The sequence below is a fragment of the Antennarius striatus genome, chromosome 22 (assembly GCF_040054535.1).
Source record: "Antennarius striatus isolate MH-2024 chromosome 22, ASM4005453v1, whole genome shotgun sequence".
NCBI lineage: Eukaryota > Metazoa > Chordata > Actinopteri > Lophiiformes > Antennariidae > Antennarius > Antennarius striatus.
In genome coordinates this window covers 11,785,906-11,812,578 of record NC_090797.1, presented here as the reverse complement: position 1 = coordinate 11,812,578, position 26,673 = coordinate 11,785,906, and the positions used below count along the sequence as shown (strand labels likewise).

At 42.1% G+C, this 26,673-nt stretch overlaps 5 protein-coding genes and 1 long non-coding RNA gene across 17 annotated transcripts in view; 5 read left to right on the top strand and 1 right to left on the bottom strand.

Moving 5' to 3' along the window:
• The window catches only part of nav3 (neuron navigator 3), a 155,901-nt gene extending 149,815 nt beyond the window's left edge, over nt 1-6,086 (top strand). For 5 of the 7 annotated variants that reach the window (XM_068307488.1, XM_068307489.1, XM_068307487.1 and 2 more), the window contains 4 exons: nt 208-404; nt 510-628; nt 865-1,068; nt 2,524-6,086. In XM_068307488.1, coding sequence (XP_068163589.1) covers nt 208-404; nt 510-628; nt 865-1,068; nt 2,524-2,643 — 640 coding nt within the window. In that variant the 3' untranslated portion in view covers nt 2,644-6,086. The remainder of the gene's footprint in view (nt 1-207; nt 405-509; nt 629-864; nt 1,069-2,523) is intronic. The other 2 variants (XM_068307490.1, XM_068307491.1) reach the window with 1 other exon arrangement.
• Nucleotides 6,087-6,185: 99 nt separating this feature from the next.
• Nucleotides 6,186-7,369, top strand: LOC137589629 (uncharacterized). Its single transcript, XR_011034247.1, has 2 exons — nt 6,186-6,544; nt 6,775-7,369. It is a non-coding gene; the product is annotated as an uncharacterized lncRNA (long non-coding RNA).
• Nucleotides 7,370-7,674: 305 nt separating this feature from the next.
• On the top strand, nt 7,675-11,444 carry LOC137589627 (zinc finger protein ZFP2-like). Of its 5 annotated transcripts, none has more exons than XM_068307494.1 (8): nt 7,675-7,799; nt 8,049-8,174; nt 8,645-8,847; nt 8,937-9,029; nt 9,161-9,256; nt 9,347-9,457; nt 9,631-9,754; nt 9,902-11,443. In XM_068307494.1, the coding sequence occupies exons 3-8, from the start codon at nt 8,710-8,712 to the stop codon at nt 11,371-11,373; spliced, it is 2,034 nt and encodes a 677-aa protein (XP_068163595.1). In that variant the 5' UTR covers nt 7,675-7,799; nt 8,049-8,174; nt 8,645-8,709; the 3' UTR covers nt 11,374-11,443. The 5 variants fall into 5 exon arrangements, with proteins under 5 accessions (XP_068163595.1, XP_068163596.1, XP_068163594.1 ...); XM_068307495.1 differs by having other exon boundaries at nt 8,628-8,847; XM_068307493.1 differs by lacking the exon at nt 8,049-8,174 and having other exon boundaries at nt 7,682-7,799; nt 9,670-9,754; nt 9,902-11,444.
• A 1,926-nt stretch (nt 11,445-13,370) lies between these two features.
• On the top strand, nt 13,371-17,376 carry si:ch211-214j24.10 (uncharacterized protein LOC558894 homolog). Its single transcript, XM_068307410.1, has 4 exons — nt 13,371-13,491; nt 15,291-16,079; nt 16,180-16,212; nt 16,602-17,376. The coding sequence occupies exons 1-4, from the start codon at nt 13,476-13,478 to the stop codon at nt 16,649-16,651; spliced, it is 888 nt and encodes a 295-aa protein (XP_068163511.1). The 5' UTR covers nt 13,371-13,475; the 3' UTR covers nt 16,652-17,376.
• A 122-nt stretch (nt 17,377-17,498) lies between these two features.
• osgep (O-sialoglycoprotein endopeptidase) lies at nt 17,499-22,414 on the bottom strand. Of its 2 annotated transcripts, none has more exons than XM_068307408.1 (12): nt 22,314-22,414; nt 21,978-22,128; nt 21,754-21,873; nt 20,571-20,746; nt 20,386-20,481; nt 20,242-20,291; nt 20,073-20,151; nt 19,880-19,945; nt 19,351-19,441; nt 18,651-18,726; nt 18,140-18,238; nt 17,499-17,948 (listed from the first exon to the last, which is right to left on the bottom strand). In XM_068307408.1, the coding sequence occupies exons 2-12, from the start codon at nt 22,090-22,092 to the stop codon at nt 17,909-17,911; spliced, it is 1,008 nt and encodes a 335-aa protein (XP_068163509.1). In that variant the 5' UTR covers nt 22,093-22,128; nt 22,314-22,414; the 3' UTR covers nt 17,499-17,908. The 2 variants fall into 2 exon arrangements, with proteins under 2 accessions (XP_068163509.1, XP_068163510.1); XM_068307409.1 differs by having other exon boundaries at nt 21,978-22,202; nt 22,314-22,391.
• A 239-nt stretch (nt 22,415-22,653) lies between these two features.
• On the top strand, nt 22,654-26,018 carry apex1 (APEX nuclease (multifunctional DNA repair enzyme) 1). The gene is made up of 5 exons (XM_068307226.1): nt 22,654-22,783; nt 24,130-24,261; nt 24,385-24,548; nt 24,634-24,826; nt 25,490-26,018. Exons 2-5 carry the CDS (start codon nt 24,201-24,203, stop codon nt 26,002-26,004), a joined length of 933 nt encoding a protein of 310 aa, XP_068163327.1. The 5' UTR covers nt 22,654-22,783; nt 24,130-24,200; the 3' UTR covers nt 26,005-26,018.
• The last annotated feature ends 655 nt before the right edge of the window (nt 26,019-26,673 follow it).

Below are 26,673 nucleotides of genomic sequence, written 5' to 3'. Positions count from 1 at the left end.
TGGCAAATATAAAGTCATTAGGGAAAGCTCATCATGAGACATTAATTTAATACGGCTTCATTATAATAAATTGAAATAACCCTAAAATGTGGTATTCTGATAGTAGAAAGGCCTGAAATGGTCTCATCTGTAATATAGTTAGAAATCTAAGCTAATTTATTAACTCCCCAGCTTCTCTTTCGACATTGATCATCTGTCCTGACGTAGGTGGGTGCTGTGCACCAACCACACAGAGCCGGTCAAAGGTTTCCTTGGTCGTTTCCTGCGGCGGAAGCTGATAGAGACGGAGATCAATAAGAACATGCGCAGCAATGACCTGATTAAGATCATCGACTGGATCCCCAAGACTTGGCAGCACCTTAACAGCTTCCTGGAGGCACACAGCTCCTCGGATGTCACCATAGGTCAGTCACGGTCCGGTTGGCTGGACTGTTGCTCTGATGCCAGCGCCTGTATGGTGTCTGGCTAATTTAGTGACTAAAAACAGAAGTAAGCCTCTGTCCCTACAGGCCCCCGTCTCTTCCTGTCTTGTCCTATGGACGTAGAAGGATCTCGGGTTTGGTTCACCGACCTCTGGAACTACTCCCTGGTGCCCTACCTGCTGGAAGCTGTCAGAGAAGGGCTTCAGGTATATTTTGGTATTTTCCGCACTATAAGGCGCACCTAAAAGCCTTTAATTTTCTCAAAAACCGACAGTGAGCCTTATAATCCAGTGCGCCTTATATAATAAAAAAGTTTTTAAATAGGCCATTCATTGAAGATGAGTTCTCAGAAGAGTTCTCAGCTTTCAGCTGTAACTTCAATCCTAACCCTAACCCTAACCCTCCTCGTTCACGCCTCCATTCCTCCCTGACTCACCTGCAGCTGTACGGTAAAAGAGCAGCGTGGGAGGATCCATCCAAGTGGGTCAGCGACACGTATCCGTGGAGCGCCACCTCACTGCAGCAGGAAGGCCAATCGCTGCTCCAGCTGAGGCCGGAGGACGTGGGATACGACGGCTACAGCTCGTCCAAGGAGGGAGCCTCATCTAAGCAGGTGTCTCAGAGCGACACGGAGGGAGACCCACTGGTGAGGAAGACTTTCACAGAGTAAATGTTCCATAGCATTAAGGAATCTGTCATTGATGTACACGCCTCTGATAAATTAGATATAATTTAAAACAAGATCAGTGAAATCAGCAAAGTAGCAGAAGAGCACGTGACATGGTGAGAAATGTCTGTTCTGCACATAGAAACCAATTCAGAAGTGAATCAGATGTATGTCCACGTGCAATGTGCAGATCATTCAATTCAAAGATGTTTGTTGCTATAGTAACCTGGCATGAATGTTACTGTGGCTTTTTTCTAGTACAAAAAAAACAATAAATAGAAAGGTCAACAAACTAGATAGGAGATATTGTCAGCTGAACATTCAGATACAGAGAGGAGGACGAACAAGCAAAGGTAGAGTAGAAAGAGAAGATCTGACATTGGAAGAATCATTGTAATCCAAAAGTCAACTGTCAGGTGTGCATGTATGTGTGTGTGTGCATGTATGTGTGTGTTTGACCATCCATCCATCCCCCCAGAAAGGATCCGTTTGAGTGCAGGTGTGCCAAGCCTCATTTTTAGGAGCACTTGAAGCTAAGTGCCAGATGTAGTCGTGCTCACATCAGATTTAGACCATTAGCTCTGTTCCAGGCAGGAGGAGTTGTACAGCTTTATTGTGATGATTTACAATAAGGTTATAGAAGCGCTTATCAGCACAGGGATAGTATAAAGACAAAGTTTGTTACTCATTGTATTCGTTGGGTTCTAATGGGTTGCTTTTGGACATTAGTACATTTCTTTACTCTGGTGCTCGTCTGGTTTACTGAATCAGTTTTTATTGCATTCTCTGATTTACCCATCATTCTTTTTAAAACTGACTGGCTGATAAATTCCAGTTTAATGCTGATAACAAAGCTTTATTGCCAGCCTCGTCTCGAGGGTGCAGCCTCAGTGGCTCCTCTTCATTTGATGAAGACCAGACCAGTTTCATTCGTTCCTGTTTTATTCCTTATGTGACAAATAATTCTGATGTCTTCTCATTGAGGTCACCTCGAATAAAAAAATATCTGTGATATAATCAACAACTTCATATATTTCTTGCGCTTATTTCTATTTTATGTAATTACTTTTACATCATAACGGTATTAAATCTTTTATACTTTATCAGAAAGTATATCACCTTTAGAGGTGCTATTTGAATGAATCATATTGCTACCAGGAACATAAGTATAGGATTCATGACATTACTGTGAAAAGCCGTCCAATGAGTATGTTACATTGAGTCATGTGACTATTGTGACCGCAAACTAGGCAGCAATGCATGAGACATTAAGTGCAAGTCTATATTTGAATCAAACAATGATAGTACAACAAAAACAGAGGAGTAGCTTACAGCTCTGGTGTGTCTGCATGCATGTCGTCTGTTCTCCACTAACCATCTCTGCTCTCCGTGTGTGTGTGTGTATGTGTGTGTCTGTGTGTGCGTGTGTTTCAGATGAACATGCTGCTACGGCTGCAGGAGGCTGCTAACTACTCCAGCACGCAGAGCTGCGACAGCGACAGCACCAGCCATCATGACGAGCAGCTGGACTCCTCGCTGGAGTCGGCGCTATGAGAGACCAGGGGACGCACCGGGAGACCCCCCAACAGCGGCTCTGAGTCTCCGTCGTTAGCGACGCCCCTATAGTGCACAGATGTATGATGTATGAAAAGTTTTATTATCTAAAAAGGTATAAGTTCCATTGGAAAGGAAACATATTTTTATTTAAACAATGGTGCAATATTAAATCAAAGTATTTTATATTTTAAAGAGCAGCAGCCAACTTGGTCCTCAGTGGTCAATATGGTAAATAATCAAACAAGTTGCAGCTGCTGTGAATGAAAAATGTTGGATAGTAAGATCATTTAGTTGTCTATTAATGTATGGATAACTTTTAGTAATACAACTTTTCATATATATGGAGGTGAGACGTGTCTGATGAGGCACAGGTCCTCTGCAGGATGTTGCTCAGATCTGATGACCCACGGATTTCCTCATAATTTCAGCGTTGGGCGTCATTCTGACAAAAAAAGAGAAAGCCAAACATTTGACATGACGAAACTGGATTTTTCTTTTCTCCTCTTAAATCGCAGAATTCTCTTCAGATGTTTACAACGAGTGGAAACGTTCTGTTGTTTGTCTTTCCTTGTTTACAGAGGTGCTTTTCACATGGATACACACAGATATACACACTTTTACAAATGCACTCATACGCAGGCAACAGGAAAAAGGCCTGTCTTCAATCAGAGGCTTGAATTGGTTCGAACCCCCTATGCAACCAGCAATCTAGCCTGCCAAAGTGTACTTGAGCAAGGCACCACTCACACCACCCCAGTGTGGGGTCCTCATCTCTGACCCCACTTATAGAGGAGGCTTTTAACAATCAATCAGATTGATTTTGCGCGAACAAGCAGCTGTTTAACTAAACTGGCTCGTCACAGGTTACCATTCTAGAGCAGAGCTGAGGGACATTTTTTCATCACTTTCTTAAGCAGTTTAGTGAAATTATTGGTACCAGATGTGGTATCAAAGCCTCTTTTGCCCAACTAGGATGATAAAATTGACATAGATGTGACATACACGGCTCATAGCCCTCCTGCTCCCGGTTCTGCCCTCCTGCCCTCATTGTCAGGCACTACCAAGCCTTCCTCGCTGCCCCGAATGCCAACAAGCACAACGAAGGTGCGTTGTCTGTGTGTCATCCATCCGCATTATGACTGTGAAGGATAAGGTGCCAACAATTCCCTTTGAGTTACTGCCTAATGTGAGTTTAGATTCATTTTGTTCTTGCCAGTCCATACTCCACAATTTAATGTCACTCCTTAGGAAGACAGCGCCATCAGAGCGTTGTCCTCTGAGCGATCACATGACTGTACTGTCCAGACGTTCATAAATGCCAACACCTCCACGTCTGTCCAGCTTTTGATTCCTCATGTCAAAGCAGTGTACGCGGAGATGTAGCAACAACCCAAAACGTTGTTGAAAGAATAGACGTAATAAAATCTCACATTTGCTGCAAATTAGAGCAGGCTAACATGCAAAAATAGATGTTTTGTCTCGAATCCGCGTGAGTGGCACAAATGTCATGGACACTTGTGGGAGAATTGAAAGGTTTACAGACGGAGCAGCTGTTGGTTGAGGGTTAAGGGTTTGTTAGTCTGCATGGACAGCCAAGCAGTCAGTCTGTACTAAGACAGGGAAACACAAAGCAAAACGCAGGAAAGGGACTGAACATTAGATACTAATCACAGCTATGACATTGATCAGTCAACAACACGTCAGTAATATTGAGTGATGCAAGCCGATAGTGATGATAGTGCGATCGAGAGGTACCAAAAAATTAATCTGAATTATTCTCAAACGCATGTCGGCCATATCAGCGAGAGCTGATTGAGGGAAGAATGACACTGGTGCTTTCTCACTGCCTTAAATTTGCAAAAAGTGCAGAGGTGTCCTCTGCTCCCATTGGCTGGAGTGAGAAGTGGTGATGATGATGATGATGATGATGGTGGCCGATCACTATCATCTTCCTCGTGTGTTCCGAGAAGTTGTAATCGGAAACGACCTCTTTTGTGTTTTCGGGGTTTTTTTCGTCCCTCGTCCTCCAAACTGCCCTGTCCTTTTTCTGACATTTGAAGTATTCAAGAGTTGATGCTGTATTTGAATTTTCAAAATGACCAATGTTGTAAAAACATTTTAAAGGGGGGGGGTATTTTTTAAGTTTCACCCAGTTGAGCTGGGCTCACTTGAACTGACGGGAGCACAACCAAACTGTTTTGGGTTTTCTAGCTTGATGAGCATGTTTTGAAGCTTTTTAAAGGGGATGCATTGAGTAAAGTCCTTTATTGTTGTGTGTGTGTGTGTGTGTGTGTGTGTGTGTGTGTGTGTGTGTGTGTGTGTGTTGGACGGAAGCCATTTTGAATTTTGATTGTCTTCTCTTTGTTTAATGAGTGAATTGGTTTTGCACACTTTGAGGTGAGGGTGGGCTGTAAATACCTTAAGTCTTGCACAGTAAATCAAAGATGCATCCTGCCCTGTTGATGTTACAATATGCTTAACCTGCTAAGTAAATTATTGTACTTCAAAACAGAGAAAAAAAAAGAGAAATGCAAAAACTCAACATGCTGTCAGAAACAGGTGTTTGTCTTGTGATTGGATATTTTGCCTATGCAGGAGGCATATGATGTATAGTCTGAAACTTTTTAACTCACTCAAATCATAGATTCAGAACAAAAAAAATAAACTCTTTCCTAGTGTCCCCCATCCTGCCATAATATTCTCTGGACTCTCCATCAGGAATGTCTGTTGTTTAGAAGCACTTCCTCTCTAGATATTTGGGCTTGCCGCCTCTCAAGGCACCAAAGCTGACCTGACACCGTACTGTAAAAGTTTACCAAGAACTAATAGGTGCTACCGGTCAGTGGAAGCTCATCAGAGACCAAGAAGTCACGCCACAACCTCAGGACAATCTTAACCCACCACAAGTTACCTGTGTTCAGCTTCATGGCTGCCTCTGCAGACTATATCTGACCAACCTGGCCATCCTTGTGTCTGCGAGGGAGTGTAGTTGTATCATAAGTGGGTGGTTACCGTGGTATGAAGGTGCTCCTTTCTTATGGATACAAGTATGTGTTAAATCTGAGCATAGATTGCCAATAATTCACCCTTCCAGCTTCCTTACACTCCTCTTTTAGGTCAGTAGTTCCTGCGCAGGAGAGAGAGGAATGTGCGCGCCATAGTTATCATGATCAAATGATAATGCCCCCCCCCCCCCCCACTTGACACATTGCAGTTACATCTCATATGAAAACCACAGCATTTACTCTGGTTTGTGAGAACGTTTTTTTTGCTTTGGGGTGAAACACTTGTCCTTAAAATTTTATATTTTGTACATTTGTATGTAACATATCATGTAAATAGAAAGAGACAGTGATTTAACTCATCTGGAGGATTTTGTAGTCTTTGTAAAGCCCTAATAAATGGTATTTGGTGTCACATAAAATTCAGAGCTACTGTCTTAAATGGCTTCTTTGCGTGTTTTGGTTGGGTTATGGGTATTGGTTCTGGGCAAGAATACGGGTCATATTTAAATATATGATAAAGTTAACAAGGGGGTATAATGCAAATGTCCAGTTTTAATGAAACTGGTTTATTGTTTACATGTAAATAGGTTTATTGATACAGAATCTTGACGTAGAGCTGAGAGGTAGTGGGCTTTTATTTTGAAGGTCTCAGGTCACGTTGGGTAATTTAACTTCCGGGGAGGTCACGTTGGGTAATTTCACTTCCGGGGAGCTCTCCGCCGTGACCGAAGCAAACATGACAGCAGGACTGGAACAAGAGGGCTCGAAAGTGCTCAATTCTGAGAAAGATTCCGTATCTTTACCGAAACACTCCTACTGGTTTGACTTTTGGACGTTTGTGCTGTTTGACATTGTATTTTTTCTCGTCATGTATTTCGTAATCCCATGAGAAGGTGAGTGGAGTCGGGGCGGTTCAGGAGTTTGGACAGGGCGGCTAAGAAGCGGCTAAAGCTGCTAAAGCTGCAAGCTAATGTTTATTTAATAACGTGAATGAATATAGCAGAACGACACGCTCTGAATTTGTAGTTTTCGAGATGTTGTTCATATAATTATGCTAAAAGGTTAAGAAAATAATTAAAATATTTAAGTGTAGTTATGTTATAATTGTGATTACTTCTTAAAGGTTTGTCTGTTGGACTGAAGATGTGGAGTTCTTGTCCCGTCAGGAATGCTAACCAGCTGTGGCTCCGTCTACTCTCTGATAACGAGATGTTTTCTCAGCCTGGACCCTGGAAACGTAATTTACTTGTCACGTCAGAGGAACCACTGCTCTCCATCAGTCAGCAGTCTGCTGCCATTGGCTGTGGATCGTGAATGTAAATAAATTAAAGTATGACAGTCAAGTATTTCTTTTGAAAGATGACTGCAATCACACCAGAATTTTTAAAATGTGTACCTAAATGGCACTAAAATCATTTGAAGTGTTGCAGAGAAAATGCGCCAACAATTTTGTAAGCCAATAACTCGTATTGAACGCATCCTGCTTTAAGTGGTCTGAAATGTCAAACGTGTGCAATAGTGTACGAATCTTACCATGACATGTTGAAATATTTATGTCCTGATCACCTATTTCATGTGTCAGTGTGGAAGGCTATAATGTCTGCAGACGAAGAAGGTTTTATTTGCACAAAATCAACAATTCAGTGAGTAGTGTTCCAGTTCACCAAATGCTTCAAAGTTTGCTTTTCGAGATGAAAATAAAAATCTTTGTCTACCAATGCTGATCATCATTGTTTGAAACGGTCGAGTTCATTATATAGTTTAGAGATCCAAAACTGCATGTATTTGTAGCCTACAGGCATCAGTTAATACCAAACTCCAGCTTTAAGACTCTGCTTTTATCAGCTGGAACTATGAAAATCAGTTTTATTTTGTACTTCAGTTAATAAATAATAACCGCTAAATACTGACGGTATAATACTAAAGACAAGACGGTGATGGAATGAAGGAAATGGGTGACTGGATGATGTAATACAGAAGAACGACCTCTAGGGGGCAGCAGCGAGGCTCCGCCGCCTCCAAGCCTGAATTCATCTCCCGAAGAAGAACCCGGTTTGAGTCTTGTCGTTAAATTAAGAGATAATAAAAATAAGTGTACAGTGTTAGTCATGGGAAGTCCTGACGGGTCCAATCGGGTGGAAAAGACAGGTCCGTTTGAATTAACTCTAATTGTTATGACGTAGCCAGCAGCGAGCCTCCTCTGCTTCATGTCTGCAGTTCCTCAGCTAGCTAGTCATGCTAAGTTAGAGCAACCATGAAATAAATACACAATTCACTGCACTGTAAACAATCTGTAAATAATCATTTTTAGACATTACAAATTAGCATTTGCTACTTTCGTACACTGCAACTAAGCTCAATTGTAAAGGAGTTTTTTTTGTTTGTTTTTGGATCAAGAATATTTTGCAGCAGTTCCTAACATTCGGATTGTAATGTGTTGACATGGTTGGACACAGTTCACTTTGAGTGAAACGACACGACAGCTCCGATCTACCCACGGTAGCTATGACAACGTTACTGCAGGTATTCATGTTTGTTGTAACGTTGGCATTATTTGAGTTTGAAATGTGAGCTTGTGGAATAGTGTAACCTAATGTTACACATCTCCCCACCTACCTATACTGTATATTTGAATAAGCTTACTTAAAAGTCTCACGCTGTCACCAACTCCACCCACTAGCTGTCAATCACGGCTCCCAACCAATCACGGCGCACCTGCCAGGAGGAATCACGTGAACAATATGGCATAAGGCATCTGCTATGTTAGGAGCAGAAATAACTATACATGGACTTCCTAGTTAACGTCATTTTAGAGTCATGTTTACTTACTTACCTTTTTTCTTTTTCTTTTTTCACCGATCTGTAGCATTTTTTAATGACTTGTTCTTGATTCACAACAAAACACACAGAATATAAGACGTATTTGTTTGCCATGTTACAAAAGCAGTCTGGCACTGGGGGGTAACATGGACGTAGTGTGTCTCTTCATGCAGGCATCTTCCTGCCCTTGTCGTCTCTCCGGCTGCTGACTCCTCCTCTGCGGCTGCTGTCTGCAGCCATGTGGCAGGTCGCCCAGCGCAGAGAGGTTCTTCATTATGGAAAGCTTGATGAGTTTGTGACAATGGTGACCGCCACAGTTCCTGACCTGATCGGACCATCGCAACGTGGCAAACTGCTTCTCCGACTGAGAGTAAAAGTGAGCACGATGTGCACTCAAGTTACAAAAATGGTAAAATAATGTCTTGCTGAAGGGACAGCTTTATTATCTTTTTCAATTTTTTTCAGATTATTCTTGAGTTGTGCAGAAATGAAGAAACAGCCAAGGATTTGTTCATACAGCCTTACTTGGAGCGAATCCGTCCACCAGGACACTCAGGAGTAAGACACAATAGTAGTGATTTCACTTATTTTATGACAATTTCCAGAACACATGTCACATTTTGTCTGCTGGCTTGTGGGACGTGGACAGATGGAACCCTAATAATGTTAAGAGTAATTCTATCTTTTAGAGCGGAGATGCAGAGATGGATGCAGAAAAGGCCATTTTTGTGGAGCTCATCCAGACTTTGCTCAAAGACCCAGCGGAGAGGGAGCATTTTTACCAGGCAAGGCGCTTGTGTGTCCCGTTTTTTGATGACGTCTTGTCGAAGTCAGATTTATAAAAATAAAATAACTGCAAATTTCACGCTCTGCAGGAGGTTTTTCCAAAAGAATATGGTCCCAGCTACGATGCAGACATGCAGCTGCTGGTGTGGGAATTTCTCTCTAAACTGGAGAAACTTCTGCCGGTTCCAGACCTCAGTCAGGTAAGAAATGATACAGCAGCTGCAATTTGAATGTGAAACGTCATCTTGCTTCTTTTCCGGTCAGCCTTTCTCTTCTTCCTTTTAGGTAAATAATGTTTTAATGTACAAGTCATTTTTAAAGGGTTTAAGAGTTCGATGATCACGCTGACAGGTTTGCTTTTGTCTATGAACAGACGGTTTCATGGCTGTCCTCTGCTCCTTCTGTACTGAAGGACTGCTGGCAGGATCTCCCCAGCCCTGATGATCTCAAGTCTCTGCTGCAACACCATGAGTTCCTTGAGCACCTTGGAACTCAAGGTAAACCAGATGCACCAACACCCTGATCAGTATGTTACAAAGATGACCGTAGAAGATACACGAATCATTTGTAAGCCTCAAACCAGCATCTAAAGCCAGCGATGCGTTTAGAGACACATAACAGTATGTTTTCTATATTTTGCGCAGGTACCACTGTGGAAATGTCCACCCAGGTGTTTGCCTGCTCTGAATGTCCATTCTTCCACATGCAGGAGTCCTACCTGCTGCAACATATTGAGCAGAGTCACCCTGAGCAGTACAGCAGGCTGCAGATGGCAGCAAACACAACACAGGCCACCAAGGAGAAAGCTGAGCGTCCAGTGTTCCCAAAGCCGTTCCCCATCCACGACAGGCCCGACCCCCACGTGTGCCAAGAGTGCGGCAAAACCTTCACACGCGCTTCAGATGTGAGCCGCCACCAGCGGACCCACACGGGCGAGCGCCCCTACTCGTGCAAGGAATGTCAGAAGTGCTTCAGGAACTCCTGGGATCTGAACAGGCATCTGCGTATTCACACTGGAGAGCGGCCTTTCCTGTGCTCACACTGTGGCAAAAGGTTCACACAGATGGGGCTGCTCAAGCTGCATTTCAAACGGACCGCCTGCAGTCAGACCTGTAACCCACCCCTCGACTTGACGACAGAGGTGGTTGTGGGCGAGGAGACGCTAGAGAAAGTGGGCAGCCAGTACAAATGTCAGAAATGTGGGGAGAGTTTTAGCAGCATCCTGGAGCGACTGAAGCACCGGCAGAGACACACGGTGGTCCGTCAATATAAATGCTCCCTGTGCGAGAAGATATACAGTCGAGCGTCGGACCTCAAGAGACACCAGATGAAGCACACAGGTGAGCGGCCATTTGTGTGTGAGTGTGGGAAAAGCTTCACTCATGTGTGGCTGATGAACAAACACAGGCAGATCCACACCAGGGAGCGGCTGTACCCGTGTGCAGAGTGTGGGAAGAGCTTCACGCAGCTCCAGATCCTCAACAGGCACCTGCTGACCCACAGCGGCCAGCGGCCGTTCCAGTGCCACGACTGCGAGAGGAGCTTCACCCAGCTGGCCAGTCTTACTCGCCACCAACGGACCCACACAGGTGAGAGGCCGTATCTGTGCCCCACCTGCAGCAAGGCGTTCTTCACCCACGGAGAGCTGGTGAGGCATCAACGCAGCCACAGCGACCTGAGGCCGTTCGGCTGCCCTCAGTGTCCCAAAAGCTTTAAAACTAAACGAGCGCAGAGCGAGCACCTCAACACGCACACGGGAGAGCGTCCGTTCACGTGCACGCAGTGCGGGAGAAGATTCGCCAAGTCCACCTCACTCGTCCGACATAAGCTGACTCACACAGGGGAACGACCCCACCAGTGTTCCCAGTGCGGGAAAACGTTCCTCACATCCGGGGAGCTCCTCATCCACAAACGGGTCCACACAGGAGAAAGGCCTTACCCCTGCTCATATTGTGAGAGGAGGTTCAGATCTTCCTCCGACCTCAACATGCACGTCCGGACGCACACGGGGGAGAAACCACACAGCTGTGTATTCTGTAAGAAGAGCTTCTCCACGTCTACAAGGCTGAAGAGACACATGCGGACCCACATGGAGAAAGGGGTCATTCAGGAATAGTTCAGTCTGTGAGCTGATGGTTGATGATTTCAAATAAAACCTTTAACCAAACACACAGGATCTTAGTTTTCAGTGTGATCACTGGAAAATATAGTTCTGACTGGATTTGTTGTGACAAGGATGTTTTTATGCTTTACTGTTGTATGGAATCAGGTTATGAGCACAACATACAGCTCACACTCCAAATGTTTTGGTCCAACCCAAGTCTCGAGCCGGCGACTTCTGGTCCCCAGTCCAAGGCTTAGTGGACTGAGCCCCCATTAGATTAAACTGCATTTCTCTAAAGAGTTTAGTTTATTGCTAAAGATATATAAAAGAAGATTTCTCTCATCAGTGAGTGTCTTTTGGGAAATGTCAACAAAAAAATTATCAGGGTTTTTTTTAATTTCTACCAGAAATAAAATATTTATAGTCTGAGGTACGGGTTTATACCCTTTAGCAGTACTTTCAATATCTTCGTTGAACTGTCAGATAAACTAAAAATATGTTGAAATAAAAAAAGATCAAATTAAAATAAATATTATTAAAAATGTCTAGATCTGAGGAGTCCAATATCACAGACAGGAAGAACCAGGCTCGCCTTTAGATGATGGAAATTTAGACATTTAACACAGAACACAAGTGGAAGTCTGTCTGGTGATAATTATTCTACAGCAGGGGTGTCAAACTCATTTTCACCGAGGGCCACATCAGCATAATAGCTGTCCTCAAAGGGCCAGGTGTAACTACTAAATGTAACTCAATGTAATGCTAAATAAATGAAGCTACTCGTTAATTTAGATAACTAAATTTATTACTTATTCAAGAGACAAAAATTACATTTACACATAAAAAATGTTTGCATGTTTCTCTGTCATAACATAAATCCTTTTAATTTGTCAGGTTATTAAACCCACAGAACTCCATCAATCAAGGATCAAACGATCAAACACCAGTCAGAACATTAACTTTTTTCAAAACGTTTTTGTCAGTGTTAAAATGGGATGAATTATATTCTAGGAAATGTAGTTTTGGTCAAAGCACACTTTTGACCTATTTATTTTTAGACACTAACCTTTTATGCTCTCACGGGCCACACAAAATGATGTGGCGGGCCACATTTGGCCCCTGGGCCTTTAGTTTGACACATGTTTTCTGCAGTAATGGCGGTTACATTAGCTCTATGTCAGTGATTGGGTGCAAAGCTACACAGGCAGGTTAAGTGGATGTTCATGGGTCCTATAAAATAATCAATGAATTACGATTAAGGGAAGTACGCCACTGAAAATGCATCAGTGCTTTAGATGTTTAAAACAAAACTGGGATAGGAGGACAGAGATGGTAACAATAACTTGTTAGTGCTTCTCCATTGTGTAACTGATGGCAGATAACCTAATTAAAAGTAATGAATGAAACAATGACAGGACTAAGGTACAAGCGTAGGCGTGCGTAATCCACTCAAGACAGACCACTGGTCTGATTTGAGGGAGATCGTGTTCTGGTCTACAAGTTCTGCTCTGATTTGTTGAATCGGCAAGCAAGATTACCTAAAAATTGGTGTTAAATCATGTAAATGCATAATTTTGCTGTGGAAAAGTATTTGCAGCATAAAGATGTAATATCACGAACAGTGATACACCAATTAGTTTGATTATTTTGAATCAATAATTTATTATTACTTATTCAAAATTAATTAAACAATTCATTAAATCTTTCAAAATTATTTATTTTGAATTATTTTGAATCTCGAGTTATTTTTTGGATGACTCAACAGGTTCAAAATTGTATGAATATTAGGACTAAAACGTTTAAATAATCGGTATGCTATATTACTAACTCAGGGAAAACAGCACATGCCATTCTAATAACTTAATACCATTACGCAATCTCTTAATAGAATCTCTTATCCAGCGCGCCTATAATTACTTGTAACGGTTTGAAATCATATTTCCCTGTCGGTTTCCCGCCGGACTGCTTATCTACACGGACTTCCTGTCCCACCCACATTCTCGTGTCGCTTCCGGGTGTCCACAAGCCTTGAACTAGGGAGACGTCGTTATCTTAACGTTGTAAACAAAAGTTGCAAAACGGTTTCGTTTCCGCTGTACATTGAACAAAAAGACATGCATATCAAAACAGGTAAGCTTTTACAACTTTTTAATTTGTGACATTAGAATTCACTTCTTTCGGTGGTGTTATTTTGTTGTTTTGCCGACGGTGTTAGCTACGATGCTAGCGGTATCGATAGCCCGTTCGCCACTTTGAATGGGGGATTACGAAACTTTTACTTCGGCTAACATGCTAATTATTGTGAAGCGAAAATTAAACCTCTTTTTCCCACGACACGGTTTTTCTTTGACACATTGAAGGACTTAATTGATCACTTCGTTATGCCACATAGACAAAATTGTTAAAATGTAATTTCCTTCATCACTAGGGTTACCAACTAAATGTTGAAACCGGTGCTGGCTCGTCGCGAACGCGGACACGCTAGCTGTTAGCATCGCGTACTTTCGTTACATCATCTTATTCCACCAAAACACCATTTCATAAACGTATGTTTTTCTTATTTTAGTATCCGTACGTTAACAAGCAGCTGCTTTCTCTAAACGACCTGTTTCTGGGACTTATAATCTTATGTGTTCTTTTGAAGAAATGTGGCGCTCAAGAGCGGCCACGCCATTGAATTCGTTTGTGTGTTTCTAATGGCGTGTTATAACTTAATCAGTTTCTCGAAGTTATCTTGTCACTCGTTGACTCAGTAAATATTCCCAGTTGTCTTACCTAATGAAGACATGACTCAGTAGACATGTGTACACGATCATTCAGCACGCATTTTAAACAACGATACTTTCTTATATAAAATCCGAGGAGATGGATACTTGAGTACATTTTAATTAATTTTAATGAATTAATCCACGTGGAAATTGCAAGTATCACTGCAGTACTCCAGAATTATATATTACATATGAGTTAAGGCTATTTGCATGCTGCAAGAGGCTTTTTAAATTTAAACCAATAAATGTTGATCTGTAATCGATATTGTTTCGATATTGAGTTAGTTGCTGTTATTGAACATTCAGTCTACAAAAATGTCAGATATGAACAGCTGAAAACACAGTTCACATGTTTTTTTTCCATCTTGTACTTCCTGCTTGTCTAGTGAATCACATCAAAATGTATCATCCACCCCTGCAGATTGTTTGATAAAGCAAATACCAAGTAAAGAACCTTAGCACACACGTGTCAAACTTAGGGCCCGGGGGCCAAGTGTGGCCCATCACATCATTTTATGTGGCCCGCGAGAGCATAAAGGGTCAGAATAAAAAATAAATAGGTTGAAAGTGTGCTTTGACCAAAATTACATTTCCTACAATGGCAGTAATTAAGCTCATTTTAACAAAAACTTTTCGAACAAAAGTAATGTCCTAACTTGTCTTTGATTTTATTTTTCTTTATTCACTTGAATAGTTTGATCCTTGATTGATCGAGTTTTGTGGGTTTAATAACAAATTAAAAGGATTTATGTTATAATAGAGCAACAAACATAGTTTTTTGTGTAACTGTAATGTTTGTAACGTGACTAAGTAATGAATTTAGAGCTATCTAACATTAAGGAGTAGTTACATTTATGTTAGATTTACTTACATTCACAATTTGCATCTTGCCCTTTGAGGACAGCCGTTATGCTCATATGGCCCTCGGTGAAAATGAGTTTGACACCCCTGCCTTAGCATATGAAGAAATTTTGTCACATTGTGTGCTTATCATTGTCACATTGTGTGCTTATCATAAAATTTGTGAAACAAACTAAAAAGAATGAAAAGAAAGGAATAGTGATGTTTATGATGGTATGATTCCCTATGATGTTCTTGACTTGTGATTGTTTATGACTTAATGTTAGATATATTTATTCAGTATGTCAACGCCTCTTTCAGGTACATGGGAAGCCAGCAACATTGTCTGTGAGTCTGATACCCTGTGTGACCCAGCAGCCCTAGTTTCAGCCACCAACTCTGAGCCGCACATTCGCAACCGTCGCCTGTCTCCCGGCTCAGGCAACTGCGGGGGTGGTGGAGGTGGAGGTTGCATCTCTCGGGAAGACAGACAGCATTCACCTGAAGGTGATCTGATCGTGCCTGGCCAAACACACACCTTCAACTTTCGTAGGGACAAAGACCGCAAGGGCCAGCAACACAAAGGACGCAGCCTCCGCAGGGAAAATCAAAAAGGGGCTGGTCGTGTGAGTGAGCGTCCACAAAAGCTCACCCAAAAAGAGAGGTGGGTTCGGGACAGTCTTTCATTGCTCAAACCACCACCTGCCTTTCCGGTCCAAGACAGCCCAGCCAAGCTGCAGCCTGCGGTCAGCTACGCCTCCAAGGTGAAGGCAGGAGCAGCCAACGGAGCCCTGGAGGAGGACCGTCCTGCCATCGGCATGCTGCTACAGAACCAGTGGGGTCTCAGTTTCATTAGCGAGGCCAGGCCAGTGGCAGAAAGCCCCGGCACTCAACCCACTACCGACGCCCTTCTGGCCCAGCTCACAGATGCTGAGCACCCAGCAGACCTTCAGCTGGAGACAGATCTCACAGTCCAGCCTCCTGAAGATACCCCCATTCCAACAGCTACCTCCGTCATCCCTGCCACACACCCAGAGGTGGACAAAAGCAACGGGAAGCTGCTTCTTAGCTGTCGCCATCTAGTGGAAGCTTTAAACTATCACAGTCGAGGTGAGAGGTGAACCTTCAAGAAGGCAGCCTGTTACGATAGTTTTTCTAAATTGTTGTTTGTGCATTATTTCTAAATGTTTTCTTTTCCCTTTTTTTTCAGAATGGAATGCTGTCTGTAACAAACAGAAAAGAGGTAGGTTAATTCATTAGTAAATAGTGCAACTGTTTTCAAGAAGAAAAAAACCACTCGTAATTAAAATGTTACTGGAGTAGGGCTTTGCGTTCAGCTTTGTAAACCTAATGTCAATTTTGACTCATCACTTATGAGTAGAGAGAGAGTAGTGTGTGTGTGTAGAGTTCAGAGTTCTTGCATGTTAATGACCCCTTCCACAGCAGTTTAAAGACAGGCATAAAACGGTCATGTGATTTTTTTCACACCAGTTCTACTGAAAAATAAACAACCACATTATATTGTGTGGGTTGAGTTGCAGAGAAAAAAAATGATAGCAGTGTTTAGAAAAATGTAAATAAAGCTATATTTTTAGCACCTCAGCTTGAGACATTTTATTTTTTGTTTTGCAGTTCCAAAAAAGGTGGTTTGGTACAAGGACACCCAGGAGCACCCAGCCTAGCAGTGTGACAGACCCAAAGTATATAGAAATGCATACACAACACAACGACATGCACATTAAAACACATAAACACGGACACATTTGAGTCCTGTTCAAACACTGCACTCAGGATGATGTCTTCACGCAAAGCCACACTGAGACACTTTGGACTAACTCCTTTGAGATCTTACAGCAATGGACTTTTTAACGCCTTACAGAAAGCCTGCCTTAATTACATGTTTTCATTTCCACATGTCCATTTTTAGCCTGTATGTTTAGGCCTTTTTTAATAAGGAGCTGTAATTTAATTTTTTTCCCCATAAAATCTGCAATTTTTTTGTCCTCTAAAGCGAGTTGTCAATCAAGCACTTTGTGTTAAATATCTGATCAATTCCTGTGTGCAACAAAGCCTCACAAGCAATTTTATTTCCTTTTTATCACATACAGAAGAATGTCTGTCCTGTACCTGCTTGAGTTTTATGGTTAATGTATGCAGAGGACTTATCTGTCTCTTCAGTTTACAGATGGGTGTCGCAAAGGCACAGTACAATTTGCCCTTTACCCTGTCACAATTTAATGCTGTGTTCCTGTTTTTATTTGGTTTTCGATTGAATGTCAACCAGAAACCCATGATTAAGGGATCTCACCATGTTTGGTATGTTGATTTTTTTGAATTAAAGAATTTACACTGGAGAATAAGGAGGAATGTAAGTGAACAGTATTGCTTAATAAATGAACAAACATAAGTTCTTAGTCCAGTTTATTTCCTGTGAGCTGCTGCTAAAAAGTTCAAACTTTGTTAATCAATATTTTACAAATACATGAAAACAGTAACAAATGCTTTGTCCAAGTCACCAAAGCCTGTGATCGGAAAATACAACCAGAGCTGAAGTCACCAGTGGATAAGTTCATCAAACATTAATGGAGAACAAAGCGTGAAACTCTCTAGAATGTCTGAGGTGGTTCTCCTTGGGTGGAGAGTTCCCATCCACCGGTTGTAACTGGGGATGTATGATTATAAACTTTTGTCTTTTCCCAGCTGACATGAAAACCAAAATTTTTTATGATTTTTATGGCTAAGAAACATCACATGTAGCGAGAACTGGATATGAAATCTACAAGATTTGTAGATTTTTCCTTCTCGCTGATTTGACTATTGAACAAGCATATAATATACTCCCTCTTACTTGGCTTTTGATTTTTTGCCTTGATATATTTTGTACGTAGCACATTATAACAGTCCTACTTCCACATCTGTAAAAAAGACTGCTTCATCCATCAGTCTCTCCACGTCACCTCCACCTCGTCTGTTCTGTACCTACAACAACAGAAATGATCTGGTCAATAGCTGTACAGAGGTAACGCACATGTTTTTCCTATTTAAAAAGACTTGAGTAAGCATCAGTGGACACTGAACAGATGCCTGCCATGTTTGAAGCTGCACATCCCAACTGTTCCCAGCTTGGAGTTCTAGGACAGGATGAGACAAAAAAAAAGTTTCAACTGAACCTTTGTGTAATCCATGAGTCCTGCAGCTCCGTCACCTGACCGGACCGAAACATCTCCCAGCCGGCCTGAGCGATCATCGCTCCGTTGTCTATGCAGAATCTGTGACACAAAGGAAACGCTTATCTGGATGGAGCCTGGAACGCAATGTTCCTGACAGAACCCGTGTCCAAGTCAGGAGATGACTGTTGAATTTTCACATCTTCATACAAGAGATAGCGAAAAAACAAGTACTATAAGGCGTACTGGACTATAAGGCGCACCTTCAATGAATGGCCTATTTTAAAAACGGTTTTCATATATAAAGGCGCACTGTCAGTTTTTGAGAAAACTAAAGGCTTTTAGGTGTGCCTTATAGTGCAGAAAATAATGTACACGTTTTTTTCTTGTCAAATTGGAAAAGTCCACCACCAGTCACCATCACCAACCATCAGGGTGTCAGGGGAGGACCATCCTGCTTTGTTGAAGCAGACTATCGTCATGCTACTGTAGATGAGCGGAGCAGCCAGGTTACCTTTCATCTGTGGCGAACAGCTTGGCTCCTCTCTCCTCACACATCACTCCCATCATCTCCTGCAGACGCAGATTACCTGCAGAGAAATCCAGAGGTCACGATCCTGCTGGACGTAAACACAAGAACAGGTCTAGTCATCTAGACTGGTTCAGTAGAAGAGTTGGCTTGCATCCTTACTGAGGAAGGTGCATGAGCTCAACCAGGTGTCTGAACCATCGGTATGCAGAGACTGCAAGCTGTCAGTGATACCATGTTGCAGCGTGTGATTGTGTGGTTGAGCGTGTTGCTGCTTAAAATTGAGCACAAATCGTCCTCATCTCGTTGTCCATGGAACCCTGTTTTTATGTAAAATGGCAATAAAACTCATTCATTCAAAGACACCAACGCCGGTTTTGGGTCAGAACGGGACAGCTGGTGGGAGAACTTTGAGATGGAAGTCTTCCTCCAGGAGGAATAGCATGAATTTTCGCATATCCCAGTCCTCTCTCCTGTCTTTGTTTGGGTTGTTACGGAGTCATTCTGCCTATAAACGTGTTGATTAAATGGTACTTATGCATTTATGTGTGGAGATTCTTTTAAAAATGAAGTTGTGTGGATGCAATTTTTTCTCCAAAGAGGAGGGAAAAATACTTGTTTTAAAAAATACCCAGCTACGTGTGGACATGGCCTCAGATGTCGCCTGAAACTCTGATCTACTCACAGCCGACTCCACCAACAATGAGTACCTCCTGGGAGCCGCAGTGAGCCATGGCCCTCTCTGTTATCTCCACCAGCATTGAGAACAGGGTCTCCTGCAGAGACGGGGGTGTCAGGGAAGAGCGGGACAGACAGCTGACATCACGACCATAACCATGCATCATAGTAAGATCTTTAGGTAGCGAACTGTTGTTTGGCCAAAACACAGACACTGATGAAGATCATGATGAAGATTTGTTGTATTGAAATTTGGTGTTGAACTGAAAAAAACATTGCAGTTGTGCCTTCAGGTCACCTGCAGCAGATCCTGTGTCTCTTCATTCCAGTGTCACAAACACAGATAGATTCTTTTACCCCAACGACTGGACCCAGTTTTAACATACGGTACATCTTACAATCACAGTAACACAAAGACGCCATTTTTCAGATTGATAATTAGAACGTACTTAATTTTTTTTTAAAAAGTCTCAATAAGTGTTTCTACAGAGCTTTGTGTCCATCTCAGCACATATTAACTGAACTGATCTCAGTACCTGCAGGGAGAAACACAGGTCCTCCGCTGTACACTGACCAGAGCTCAGCATCTTATGAGAAACATCCTTTGAACAAATAACAGAAAATGTATGGATCATAAAACAAAACAATGATCGAATCATAGTAATTAAACAAGAAAAAAGTCAGTTGGTAGAAGAAAACTCTTCACTGCTGTTTAACAGTTCCACTCACCTCAATGTAGGATAAAATCCCAGAAAAAGATACGTCCATTCCTTTCACTGTATACGGAAGCTCCACAAACTGACTCCCTCTAATAAGAACGAGAAACAAAGCGACCGGTGAGAAAACATTAGTTCTGTAAAAGCAAAGCATGGAAAACTGCTTGGTGGCTCACACTCACTTTTTTGCCATCTGTTCTATGTTGTATCCTGGACTGGGGTCATTAGAAATCTGAGAGGAAGATCAGTTTCACACAAAAAATAAACACTTCTGGATCACCTGGAACAAATAGTTACAGTTATGAAGGGCCACAAGGGGGCCGTACCTTTAAAACACGAGCGAACCTGTCTAAGCAGTTCCCGACTGCGATGTCGATGGTCTCCCCGAATATTCTGTACCGCCGCTCTGAGTATGCAATGACCTGTACGGTAAGTCAAGGGTCAAGGTCAGGAAGCTAATAACACTGGTATCTGATAAAACCAGAATAGGAACACCCCCACCCCTACCAACCTGCGTGTTCCCTCCGCTGACATAAAGCACTGTGGGGTTGTTGGACTTGGTGATGAGTCGACCCATCTCAATGTGTCCGATACAGTGGTTGACACCAAGCAGCGGCTTCCCCCAAAGCTGTGCGACCGTACGAGCCACCAGGGCCACCGTGACCAAGGGGGCCCCCATCCCAGGACCTCAGAAAGAGACAAAGAAAAACACTTCTAAAGATCACATGATGTTTATTTGAGAGAGACGATGATATCAGCTTGTTGTTAGTATGATGTTACCATACAGGAAGTGAAGAACACTAGTCATAATGATTTATAGGTAATCATATCAATGTTAATTATTCTTCACTCAGTGTCCTGTGAGTAAACAGCACATTTTATTTAGTTAAAATGACCAATTGGTTAAATTAGAGACTTGTCCCAGGGGTACCAAGTCTTGCATGCTCCACAACGTAATGCTAAACACTGATTAAACTAAAATTATGATCTGTCTTAAGAACCTTACGGATTTTTCTGATACTGTAATTCACATGGATAACATTGCTTTATCCTCTCGTAGTGATGTCAGGAACTTGGGAGTGATTTTTGATCAGGGGCTGTCCTTTGACTCTCATATTAAATCTGTCTCAGATGGCCTTATTTCACTTAGGAAACATTGCTAAAATTAGAAATTTCTTATCCTTTAAAGACGCAGAAAAAACTCATTCATACCTTTGTTACTTCTAGATTGGATTACTGCAATGCCTTATTATCAATCTGTTCAAGCTACCCCAATAGGACTCTACAACTAATGCAGAATGCAGCTGCCCGCATACTGACACAAACTGGGAGGACTTTATCTGGCCTACCTGCCCCTCTCTCTTTGTCTCCCTCTCTCTTACCCTGTCCTTATCTACATTGTATTTCTTTTCCACTCCAACTGATCAACGCGGGTGGCTGCCCTCTAGAGTCTGGGTCCTGCCCGGAGTTTCTTCCTCAATGAGGGAGTTTTCCCCCGCCACTGTCGCTTATGCTTGCTCTGGACGGTTCAGTTGGGTTTTTATGTCTGTTAAAGCGCTTTGAAATGTCTGTTGCCATGATTAAGCGCTATATAAATAAAACTTGATTGCTTGATTGATTGACTTTTATTGCTGGTCCTAGTAAAGGTGTCAAGCAACTGTTTTCACCAGCAGATGAATGGAGGCTCTTGTTACCTTTGGTGTAGGCCACACAGTCGATGTCTGCGGACTTCAGCCCTGCCTGTTCCAGCGCCTCCCTGAGGACGGTCAGGATGACAGCACGGTGGTGCCTGGCGGTGTCACTAGGCATGAAGCCTGTTGGGTAAAATAATGTGTTGACTCCACCTGACAGATTGTTATGGTTTCATATCACCAGTAACTTACATGTTGGTACTTTTCTGTGCGTTAATATGACCTACCTTGACCAGGAGGGGTAATGTAGGTCCGCCTAGGGTTGGAAAGTACTTCACCATCCCTGATGATTCCTATGCCAATCTTATTGGCACTGCCCTCAAATCCAATGACCACAGGCATGGCAGCTTTAAACTATTTTTGACTGCTCTTTCGTTCCTACAGAATAATGAAATGTTGGTAAAGTTGTTCTAGCAAACTGTAGTTTGCAGTTCCAGACCAAGACACGTCCACTAAAACCAAAACAAAGCTCTAATTAAGCTGCTATACGAACTAAAACAGTAAGAAATGAAACAAACAGCTGTTATAAAATACTGACTTGAATATAAAGTGTTTATAGCTACCTGTTATCCTTCAGTTCATCACGTTAACATAAACTGCTAGTTTAACTTAAAACTCTTTTACTTCAACTAAACGTAAGGGCTCCTTTCCGCCTTCAGGGGTCCTTCACGTAGACGGCTGTAGATTTAGCCTGATCAAAAAAAGCCTTACTTAAACAGTATTTAAGCTCATCACCACGTCAAGAAAATGTACTGTACATTATATGAGTAATTATCTTTTATCTAGACAATTTAGACGTGACAAAATAATATTATGTCTGAAGTTGTCTGTGTTTATATACATATTTAAACCAGGAACGCATGTAGACCCAACGGACTTGGAGCACGTGCCTAGCTACTTTAGTTAGGTTTTTATGGTGCGTGTGTGTGTGTGTGTGTGTGTGCGTGTGTGTGTGTGTGTGTGTGTGTGTGTGGTAGGGGGGGAGTGTATGTAAAGGAGCAGACATCGTGTTTGCCATCCTGCAAACGTGCAAGTAAGACAATTTGCATCTTCTTTGCCAGAAATGCATTGATGGTTGAAATGACGCTGTAATTATTTAACGTTTGCTCGTGTTAATTAATGCAGTATGGCGCGCAGGTTGCTAAAAGTAGTTGGCTAGTTATTCCTCATTCATTCAGTTCTTTTGTCAGAAGCTAGCGTTAGCGTAGCTTAGCATGATCTCAGTTGTGTAACACGACATGTGTGTCACGTAAATACAGTTTAACTCACAAATTTCCACCGTATTTTAGCATTTAGTTGGACTGGCTAACGTTACACCACCCAGAGAACCACTGGGACTGATTGTGCAGCACCTGCACGCCGTCATTTTCCATTTGCAGAGAAATTATTCAGGATGCTTAAAATCCTCTTCACATCTTTATCTGACGAACGTAAATTTTAAAATAATTAAATAAGATGTATTCGAAAAATATTTAAACTCAGGTCTCCTTTATATTTTTGTCATGGATGCTGGTCACAAACTAAGACCAAAGATGGAAAAATTGCCCAAAATAAAGTTGACCCATGGAATCCTGATCATCTTATAGCAGTAGTATTACACAGGTTGATGAGTATTATTAATATTACACATTAAACATGTCACATTTTCCAAATTTATAGACAACATTTTTATGTGGAACTCAAAGACGTCACCTCTACTACATGAATACTTTATTAATCCAGAAGGGGAAGTATATGATCATTTTATTATCTTGCTTGACAATCATTTCCAGTGGAAAACTGATGCTCAAAAGTAATTTTAATGAAAACTTGCAGAAGTGCAGGTCTCCTGCTGCCTTATATCAGATGTTTGGAGACTTTTAATTTAGTGTTAGAGGAAGAGGTGACCAGGGATGGAGCAGAGAAGGTCCCAAGCTGGAGAGGCTGCTGCAAGACTCATTTCATATCAGCAATATGTCGGGCTAGATTCTCGTTCATCCTGGTCGTGGTAACCATAAACACAAGTTTGGTTCTAATTCAACCTCAAGTGTTACCCATGTCAGCTGATGATTAGTAAGAAAATAAAGATTAGTTGCTTTTATCTTGCTGCAAAAGAAAGTTTAAAAAAGAAAACTAGCCTTTAGAGCAGTCTGTATTTTACAAAGTAGAGTAGACTTTTTTTAAACAAGGCTGTAAAACATTCTCCAACACATCTTCAGATTGCCTGTTTTTTTCTCATCATGATTAAAAATGAAAACAGGGAGACAAACAAATCCTCACATTGGGAATGAAGGAGTGGCAAATGGACAACTTCATTTAGCATGTTAACTTCAACTGTTTCTATTCTTCAGGCCCTTTTCTGTCTGGTGAGTAATTGTCTTGATTTATCTGGTTTTCCAGCGGCGTGTGTTCTGTTGTGTGCACGTTTTGTGCATCTGCGAAGTGTGTTTGCTGTCGCCGTGTGTTCAAAAATGAAGAGAGGCAAGAAAACGGAGGAGGCCGCTGCAGACGAGGAAAACGATGCAGGATCTGGTAACACATTACACATAAAATCTTAAATACGTACTATTATATGAATATTAAACAATCTGATGTGGTTCCAAACTGCACGTGGCCTGTCGCTGTCATGACTAAATGTTTTTTTTAACCTCACAGCTTCTGCAAAGAAAGGAAAGAAGGCAAAGGAACCTGAAGCTCCGATTCTGTACGAGGATCCTCCTGACAAAATGACCAGCAAAGATGGACGCAATGCCAACATGAAGATTACCTCATGGAATGTGGATGGGCTTAGGGCCTGGGTTAAAAAGAAGGGTCTGGATGTGAGTATGCAGTGACCCTGAGAAATGAAAGCAACGATAAATGAAGTTTCGCATTGGTTTTAACATTTCCTGTCTGAACCTTCAGTGGGTCCGTGAGGAGGATCCAGATGTTTTGTGCCTGCAAGAGACAAAGTGCTCTGAGAAATCACTGCCTGCTGACATCACTTCCATGCCCGAGTACCCTTACAAGTACTGGGCTGCGTCTGATGAAAAGGAGGGTTACAGTGGTGTGGCCATGCTCTGCAAAACTGAACCACTGAAAGTCACCTATGGCATTGGTGAGTTGTCTTGAACACTGGCCTTGTTTTTATCAGTCTTAAAAGTTTTTGAACCAGTACTGGTGACTTTCGATAGGACAAAAAAAGTTCAGTTCCCACAAGTCTTAGGTGCAAGTTTATGAAGACATTTTTGCCAATTAGAGCTTCAACAGTGTTGGGTGAATTGACCTTTGGGAATTGCACAAATAAGACAAAGGTTAAAATATTAAGAGAATACAGAGGCTTGGTATGATTACAGAAATAAACATTTTATTCCAGTGTATTTTGTGGAATTAAATTAGGTTATGTGCAGTACCTTTATTAGTGGCTGTTTAATTGCTTCCACAATTGGAATGTAACAAATAATCCTAAAATATTCCAAATCTCCTTTTTGATTGTTGTACAGACACAGCACATTCAAAGGCTGTCCAGCAGACGTCCTTAACTTTGGACGGTCATGTTAGTTTTTCCAGTCTTAATTCTCAGACAAGTACAGTTTGTAGCGTTATTTACTGTACAGAACTCCAGTTAATTGCTTGAAAGAGAACTTGTTGCCCATATTTTACACCGTAAACAAGTTAATCTAAATTGGTGTTTCTTCTTGTATGACACTTCCATCATAGCACACTGAATCCTGTTGGGGTAGCTGCATTCACTTGTTAACTATTATTTATTGAATGCCAGGCAAAGAAGAGCATGACAAAGAGGGCCGTACCATCACTGCAGAGTTCCCCAGCTTCTACCTGGTGACCAGCTATGTGCCAAATGCTGGTAAAGGCCTCGTGCGCCTTGATTACCGCAAAACCTGGGACGAAGACTTCCGGGCGTACCTGAGCGAGCTGGACATGCAAAAGCCCTTGGTGCTGTGTGGCGACCTAAATGTCGCTCACAAGGAGATCGACTTGAAGAATCCCAAGGGGAACAAGAAAAACGCAGGCTTCACCCCAGAGGAGCGCGAAGGCTTCGACCAGCTGCTGGAGGCCGGTTTTGTCGACAGCTTCCGCGAGCTGTACCCCGAACAGGCCAACGCCTACTCCTTCTGGACCTACATGATGAACTCCCGTAGTAAGAACGTGGGCTGGAGGCTGGATTACTTCGTGCTGTCCAGCAGCCTTTTGCCAGGCCTGTGCGACAGCAAAATCCGTAACAAGGCAATGGGTAGCGACCACTGCCCCATTACTCTACACATAGCTGTCTAGGTCTATCCAGTCAGCTTCCTTAGTACTTCTTGAGCCTATCCTTCTCAAACTTTACTAGCTTTAGCATCAGTTGTGTAGTTATCTTTTTCTGGGTTCCCATGAAACATCCAGCAGCTCACTCAACACTGTTCATAACACCGTTGTCTTGATGTAAATGTTTGTACCTGGTGGTGTATACCTAAACTGTGTAAAGGACCACCATGTAGTGCTTGAGCTGGTTTTCAACAACGATCTGTTCTAGTTCTACAACTGACTCCAGCTCGTTTGTGCTCCTGCTGATACAACCAGCAGTGTTATTGTCTACTGTTCAAAATGACAGCACTGTTAACATGTTTGAGCATTGATCATGTAACATTTCCAACAATAAATACTTTTGTAGCAACCATTTGTTTATTATTTAAGAGGACCATAAGGTGTGCTTTAATTGTAAGAGAAATACTTGAGAAAAACTGGTCATTCAACACGACTCAGTTGTTGAAATTAGTTTCATTACATCCCGCAAAGCAGTGATTTATTGTCATTGTGTTTGTGTTTGTCTGTCGGTGCACCAAATATCGTCTCAACCGTTGCAGATAAAAAGATGAAAGAAAAAGCACAATAATCTCCAGTGGCAAAGGTGATGAAAATGAAATGACACTGACCTTGAGAAAAGTAGGGAGGCAAGGGGAT